The sequence below is a fragment of the Orycteropus afer genome, unplaced genomic scaffold, assembly GCF_000298275.1.
Source record: "Orycteropus afer afer isolate SDZICR_OR568_19922 unplaced genomic scaffold, OryAfe1.0 scaffold00147, whole genome shotgun sequence".
In the NCBI taxonomy this organism is placed as follows: domain Eukaryota; kingdom Metazoa; phylum Chordata; class Mammalia; order Tubulidentata; family Orycteropodidae; genus Orycteropus; species Orycteropus afer.
Window position 1 is genome coordinate 7,905,490 of NW_006921734.1, and position 8,356 is coordinate 7,913,845.

The 8,356-nt window shown below is 37.0% G+C and overlaps 1 protein-coding gene across 1 annotated transcript in view; it reads right to left on the reverse strand.

The window, feature by feature from the left end:
* Positions 1-8,356, reverse strand: part of CFAP300 (cilia and flagella associated protein 300) — a 59,920-nt gene that overhangs the window by 25,174 nt on the left and 26,390 nt on the right. The window contains exon 4 of the mRNA XM_007946024.1: positions 5,296-5,462. Coding sequence (XP_007944215.1) covers positions 5,296-5,462 — 167 coding nt within the window. The remainder of the gene's footprint in view (positions 1-5,295; positions 5,463-8,356) is intronic.

The window sequence follows — 8,356 nt, forward strand, 5'->3', positions numbered from 1 at the left end:
CAAATCCTAATTAAAAAAAAAAAAAAAAGACCTCTTTAAAGTGTTAAAGAGCAAAGATGTCACTTTGAAGACTAAGGTGTGCCTATGCATGTGAAACTGGACAATGCATAAGGAAGACTGAAGAAGAGTTGATGCTTTTGAACGTGGTGTTGGCTAAGAATACTGAAAACACCATGGACTGCCAAAAGAACAAACAAATCTGTCCTGGAATAAGTACAGCCAGAATGCTCCTTTGGAAGTGAGAATGGTCAGACTCTGTCTCACCTACTTTGGTTATGCTGTCAGAAGGGACCAGTCACTGTGGAGAGAGGATATCATGCTAGGTAAAGTAGAGGGTTAGTGAAAAAAGGGAAGATCTTCAAATGAGGTGGACTGACACAGTAGCTGCAGCAAGAGGCTCAAGCATAGGAGGGATTGTGAAAATGGTGTAGGACTGGGCAGGGTTTCGTTCTGTTGTATATAAGGTTGCCAGAAATTGGAGCCAACTTAACAACACCTAACAACAATAACAGGTAAGGAAGAGTAGAAATTAGTAACAGATCCTCACTGTGCCTTGTGTTAATACATATGAAGCCCCAGTGGTGCAGTGCCTAAGGCATTTAATTGTTAATCAGCATTTTACAGAGCAAATTCACTTTTCACACAGCAGTTAACATACACTTTGTCTCATGACATGGATGGGGCAATCTACTTCTGTAAAGATTTACCACCTCGGAAACCCAATGGGGATCGCTATGAGCTGGAATTGACTTTAGAGCAGTGGGTTTGGTTTGGGTTTTGCAGTATATATAAATATACTTCATTTAACTGAAAAGCAAACTACATATATATCTCAATCAATTGTGTGAATTTGGTTATTCTCAATTAGTTAATCTTACTTTCTTAAACTAAGTAAAAGAGTCCTTTTGCTATTGCTGTACTGTAGATCAATGTATAGACTGGCTAGATGCTTTCCTATCTCCTGCAGATAAGATTCGCATGAACAGAGTGGTGGATCGGCAGTCAATTCCTATCTAGATTTGTAATACGGTAGAAACTCCCCTCTCTTAATGTAGAATAACAATAATAATGTAGCTGTTAACATTATCTAAAACTTATCAGTTTTCACTGCACTTTAAACACATAATCTCACATTATTCTCATATTATTCCTATTTTATAGATGAAGAAACTGAGTTTTAAAGAGATTATCATAGCTATTAAGTGGCAGAGTGTGGATTTGAATCTATGTCTATTTGATATCAAAGCCCTAATTTTTAACCACTATCCAATATTTTTGAGCAATTATAATGGTAACAATATACTTCATTTTAATAGCATTCCATACTTTCAAAATAACTAAAAAATTAAAATAAGACATTTAAATCCTTTTGGAATCATTTTCTCAAGGATTCCAGGAACAGGTAGACTGGGCATAAACACTGTAAGACCTTGAGGCACAGGAGATTGAATGATTTGCCTAAGGCTATTATTATTATCTTACCACCACTCTCTGTCAATTTCTCATACTGCGGTGGCTTGGGGGGTGTTGCTGTGAGGCTGGAGGCTATGCCATCAGTATTTCAAATACCAGCAGGGTCAACCATGGTGTATGGGTTTCAGTGGAGCTTCCAGACTAAGAAACACTTGGAAGAAGGAAGGGGCCAATCCACTTCTCAAAAGAGTTGGCCAGTGAAAACTTGAATAGTAGTTAAACATTGTCTGATATATTACTGGAAATTTTTATGAATAGCTCTGAAACAATGTCTGCTATAGCACCAGAAGATGAGGCATTCAGGTCAGAAGGCACTCAAAATATGACTGCAGAAGAGCTGCCTCCTCAAAATAGAGTCAAGCTTAATGACATGGATGGAGTAAAGCTTTTGGGACATCCATTTGCTAATGGGGCATGACTCAAAAAGGGAAGAAAGAGCAGCATTAATAATCGGAAAGTGGAAGGTACAAAGTATAAATGTAGGAAAATTGGAAGCTGTCAAAAACAAAATGGAACATATAAAGATTGACATCCTAGGCATTACTAAGCTGAAATGGACAGGTTCTGGTCATTCTGAATTAGACAATCACATGGTCATCTATGCTGGGAATGATAAATTGAAGATGAATGGCGGGGCATTCACCGTCACAAAGAATGTTTCAAGATCAATACTGAAGTACAATCCTGTCAGTGATAGGATAATATCCACATGCACACAAGGAAGACCAGTTCATACTACTGTTATTCAAATTTACACACCAACCTCTAGAGCCAAAGATGAGGAAATGGAAGCTTTTTTTTTTTTTAACCAACTTCTACATTCTGAAACTGACCAAACATACAATGAAGATGTATTGATTATTACTGATGATTGCAATGTAAAAGTTGGAAACAAAGAAGGATCACCAGGAGCTGGAAAATATGGCCTTGGTGATAGAAATGACACAGGAGATCACATGATACAATTTTGCAAGACCAATGACTTATTCATTGCAAATACTTTTTATCAACAACATGAACAGTGGCTACATATGTGGACTTTGCCAGACAGAACACACAGTAATCAAACCAACTACATCTGTGGAAAGAGGCAATAGAGATGCTCAATATTTTCAGCCAAAACAAAGCCAGGAGCTGACTGTGAAACAGACCATCAATTGCTCATATGCAAGTTCAAGCTGAAGCTGAAGAAAATTCAAACAAGCCCATGTAAGCCAAAATATGACCTTGATTATATCCCACTTGAATTGAGAGATTATATGAAGAACAGATTTGATGCACTGAACACCACATACCAATACGAAAAACCAGAGAACTATGGGATGACTTCAAAAACATCATCTATGAATACAGCAAAATGTCATTAAAAAGTCAGGAAAGGAAGAAAAGACCAAAATGGATGTCAGAAAAGACTCTGGAACTTGCTCTTGAACACAGAGTAACTAAAGTAAATGAAAGAAATGACGAGATAAAAGAGCTGAACAGAAGATTTCAAAGAGCAGCTCAAGAAGACAAAGTCTATTATTATAATGAAATGTGCAAAGATCAGGAGTTAGAAAACCAAAAGGGAAGAACACACTCAGCAGTTCTCAAGCTGAAAGAACCGAAGAAAAAAATTCAAGCCTCGAGTTGCAATATTAAAAGATTCTATGAGAAAAATATTGAACAATGCAAAAGCATCAAAAGATGGAAGGAATCCACAGAGTCACTGTACCAAAAAAAATTGGTCAATGTTCATCTATTTTAGGAGATGGCATATGATCAAGAACCAATGGTACTGAAGGGAGAAATTGAAACTGCACTGAAGGAACTGGTGAAAAACAAAGCTCCAGGAATTGATGGAATACTCACTGAGATGTTTCAACAAACAGATGCTGTGCTGGAGGCACTTATTCATCTATGCCAAGAAATGTGGAAGACAGTTACCTGGCCAACTGACTGGAAGAGATCCATATTTGTATCCAATCCAAAGAAAGGTGATCCAAAAGAATGTAGAGATTATCTAACAATATCATTAATACCACACAAAACTAACATTTTGCTGAAGATAATTAAAAAATGGTTGCAGCAGTATATTGACAGGGAACTTCCAGAAATGCAAGCTGCATTCAGAAGAGGTTACTTGGTATGAGGGATATTACTGCTGATGTCAGATGGATCTTGGCTGAAAACCAAAATCCCCAGAAAGATGTTAGTTTTTACTGACCATTCAAAAGCATTTGATTGTGTGGATCATAACAAATTATGGATAATATTGAGAAGAATGGGAATTCCAGAACACTTAATTGTGTTCATGAGGAACCCGTACAAACCAGGAGGCTGTTATTTGAACAGAACAAGGGGATATTGCATGGTTTAAAATTAGGAAGGGAGTACATCAGGGTTGCATCCTTTCACCATACTTATTCAATCTGTATGCTAAGAAACAATCCAAGAAGCTGGACTACATGAAGAACCCAGCATCAGGATTGGAAGAAGACTCATTAACCAGAGATATGCAGATGACACAACCTTGCCTGCTGAAAGTGAAGATGACTTGAAGCATTTACTGATGAAGATTAAAGACTACAGTCTGCAATACGGATTACATCTCAATGTAAAGAAAATGAAAATTCTCACAGAAAAGATTGAAGCCAATAAAGATTTTGTAGTACGTGGATCCACAATCAATACCAAGGGAAGCCACAGTCAAGAAATCAGACGTCGTATTACATTGAGAAATCTGCTGCAAAAGGCCTCTTGAACATACTGAAGAGCAAAGATGTCTCTCTGAAGACTAAGGTGCACCTAACCCAAGCCATGGTATTTTCAATAGCCTCATATGCATGTGAAAGCTGGACAATGAATAAGGAAGACTAAAGAAGAGTTGATGTTTTTGAGTTGTGGAGTTGGGGAAGAATACTGAAGTACCATGGAATAATACTTAAAGTACCATGGAAGAAGGAGCAAATCTGTCCTGGAAGAAGCATAGCTGGAATGTTCTTTGGAAGCGAGAATGGCCAGACTTCGTCTCACCTACTTTGGTCGTGTTGTCAGAAGGGACCATTCCTTGAAGAAGGATATCATACTCAGTGAAGTGAAGGGTCAGCAAAAAAGAGGAAGATCCTCAATGAGATGCAGTGGTTGCAATGATGGGCTCAGGTATAGCAAGGATTGTGAGGATGGCACAGGACTGGGCAATGCCTTGTTCCATTGTACATAGGGTTACCATGACTTGGAGCCCACTTGACAGCAACTAACAACAACATTATTATCTTGTAAATGATAAATTAAGAATCAGGTAAATAATATATTCAATTCCTAATTCAGTGCACTTCTCAACAAAACATTTAACTTAGTTAATCAAATGGCTTTGTTGATCACAGCAAAGAGATAAAAAAGATTATTTATTTACTCCAGGGATTTTTTAAATACTCATGTATGTTAAGAGATCTATAGCGAAGAAAAGTGACAATTGTTAAGTAGACCAGGGTTTCTCTACCTCGCACTACTGACATTTTCAGTCAGGAAACTCTTTGTTGTGAGGGGCTGTCCTACACATTGTATGATGTGTAGCAGCATCCCTGACCTCTATGTAACCCTCCCTGATTGTGACAACCATAAATGTTCCTTGGGGGGCAAAATCACCTCAGCTGAGAACCAGTAAAATCCATAAGTAGTTAAGTTGAATGTAAAAGTGTTACATTACCAATGTCATGACTATCACTGATCATTATTCACTGGTAAGAGATATTTTGTGGATTTTAGTCAGGCAAAAAATTTTGACATTTTGCATTTCCTGAAACAAAACTCTACTGTGAAATTTTAAAATTATGTACTTACTTTTCTTAACTCATCAGAAATGAGAAAGGGATCACAAAAATAATCTAAACATTTGACAATATGTCCATTATCTCGTACAATATTTTCATCATATAATCGATCAAAGAATGCCATTGAAAGCTGTGTGCAAGGAATGTTTATAGCCTCAATTTTTTTCACTTCAGTTCCTGGAAAAAAAAAAAAAAGGATACTTTATAAAAAATAGAAAAATTAATTTAGTAGTCTCAATTATTTCTAAAATAAATATCATATGTAGACATTCTAAGACATAAAATAGGGATTATGTTTTGATACATTTAAAAGAAAAATTAGTGATTTTATTAAATTCTGAAATTGATGTCTGTTCATTTTTATTAATCATTAAAAGTTTATAACAAAATCTCATTAGAGTTTGTTATAAACTACATGAACAGGTATGTGAAGTAGAATATGCTTGAAAATGATACATACTTTTTTGTGTAGTAGGGTATTCTTAGAAGTTTTATTGTATAAGTCAGAATTATCTATAATAGCATAGACAGTAATTTATATGACTCTGAATTTGTATCCTGCATAATGCTTTGTAATTCCCTAATATAAAAATTGTATTAATTAATGTAAGTAATGAGTGTTTCTAAACTTAAGGGTGTCTTAAAAATATTTTCTCTCCATTCCAAAATTTCCCTGTGATCTTATTTACAGTGTTATTTAAAAAAAAGTGTTCCAAGTCAAGGTAAATCACAAATCAGGCTCTAATCAAATTACAAGTTCCAGAGCAGTACTTCCCCACAATGCTCCCCTTCCAGTTCCCACATCTATTTTCTAAATGTGTCTTTCAGAAACAGATTTTGTTACTAGAGGTTCTATTACATTACAGAAAGACATGAAGATAAAAACAAATATTTTCATTATTACCTCAGTAGATCAATCTGTTATGTACATGTAACACATACACACACACACACACACACACACAATCAAATATAAAGGAGTTAAACTCTTCTGTTCAAAGTTCTAGGGGGACTAGATATAGTGATGTTTGGTGTGTCCTCTCCTGAATTTATCTGTTGGATCTGTGATCTGAGAAGTAGATTGGGTTTAAAAGTAGTAGTGGCAATTGTTTGTTTCCTCCCTCTGGCTATCCACTTGGCATTCTGCCAGGACATGTTGCTCTAGGTTCTAGTTCTGAGCTGGGGTATTTTGGAGGCAAGAAGGATGCCTCAAGCCAGAAACTGTGTATGCTTCAGTAATTTCAAAAGCTGCGCTGTTTAAAGAAGCAAAATTATCTAGGAGATTAGATAAAATGAACACCTAACCATAGAAAATGTTAGAAAGTAGCTCTGAGCAATGTTGGAAGACCAGAGAACAAGACTAGTAGAGGGTCCCTCAGTCTCAGAAGATAGGCTAGTGATTACAGGATGAGGGACTAACATTGGGCAACATACCATTTTAACACTCTAACTCTGATTTGCAAATGGCAGGAAGGTTTGGATGACAAGGAAGGAAATTAAATTCAAACCACCGAACCTAAGGTTGGGCAATCTACTTCCGTCGTGATACTGCCTCGGAAACTCAAGAAGGGGTCACGGTGAGTCGGGTCTGACTTGAGGGCACATAACAACAACATCACAATATAATAGAAAACTATCAAATTCAATTAATAACAGGAGAAGAAAAACATTTTTCTAAACAATCACAATGAATGCAATAAATCCAGTAAGAGTATAAAAAAGTAAGACTGAGAAACTTGAAAAAAATAAACAACCTGACTTGGAAACAAGAAAAGTTTGATGTATGTAGTGGCATAGAATATGGGCTTGAGGAAAGGGTAGGATTTTAGATGGCAGCTGTGTGGAGAAGAAAAGCCTTTATGGGTAGAAGGAATAGCTCTGGCAAAGGCAAAGAAGCACCTCAACTCACTGCTGTTGAGTCGATCCCTACTCATAGCGACCCCTCCTTGGGTTTCCGAGGCAGTATCACTACAGAAGTAGATTGCCCAACCTTCCTCCCGAGGAGTGGCCTAGCACCTGTCAGCCCTTTGGTTAGCAGCCAAATGCCTTAGGCAGTATGCCAGCAGAGCTCCCAGAGAAGCATCTAGGCAAGGAAATGTGCCAGGTGCCCTAAAGGCACCCACCAATATTTATTATGAAGGATAATCACAAAGTCCTATAAAATTTTAGTTACTATTGAAAGACATGACAGATAAAGGTCAATGAATTCAACATTTCATTGTTTCTCAAAGTGTGACTCCTAAAGGACTCATCAAGGGTCCTTGTAAAAAATACAATATAGTATCTTGGCTCCAATCCCATGCCAGAGTTAATGAATCAGAATTTCTATGCAAAGGTCATTTTGACAAGATTCCTAAGCATATTAAAAAATAATAAGAACAACCTTTGTTTCTTGAAGTCTGAATTTTTAATATGAGCCTCTACTTCAACATTTCAGTAGCAGAAAACTCTAATTCTATGATTCTCTTCTTTACAGCGATTTACAAGGTAGTAACAGACAAAAAAATCTTATTACAGACTATCTTATTATATAGAAATGTAGTTAAATTAAGCTTTCACTATGTCTATGATATATAATGGGTCATTATAATCACACACAGAAAGTTAAGAATGCATTGGTTTTTGCCTTGATACTAGCATTATAATACACTCAATGTCTTATGTTTTATATGGGTCTAAGTTGGTACTTTTCTGGCAACTCCTGCCAACATGTAAGTGGCAAAGGCAGGATAGTGTAGTAGTCAAGGTATTGAATTTTGGAGCCTAAGTGTGGATCTTGGCTCCACTAAGTCAGCTTCAAAAAACAATGCAAATTACTTAGCCTCTGGCAGAAGCCCTGGTAGTGCTAAATGAGTTAAAGCAGACTCATCTGTAAAATTGTTGTTGTTGTTTGCGGTGGAGCTCCGACTCATAGCGACCCCTCCTTGGGTTTCCGAGGCATAGCGACCCCTCCTTGGGTTTCCGAGGCAGTATCAGTATGGAAGTAGGATTGCCCAACCTTCCTTCTGAGGAGTGGCTGGTGGGTTTGAACTGCCAGCCTTCTGGTGAGCAGTCAAGTGCCTTAGGCACTA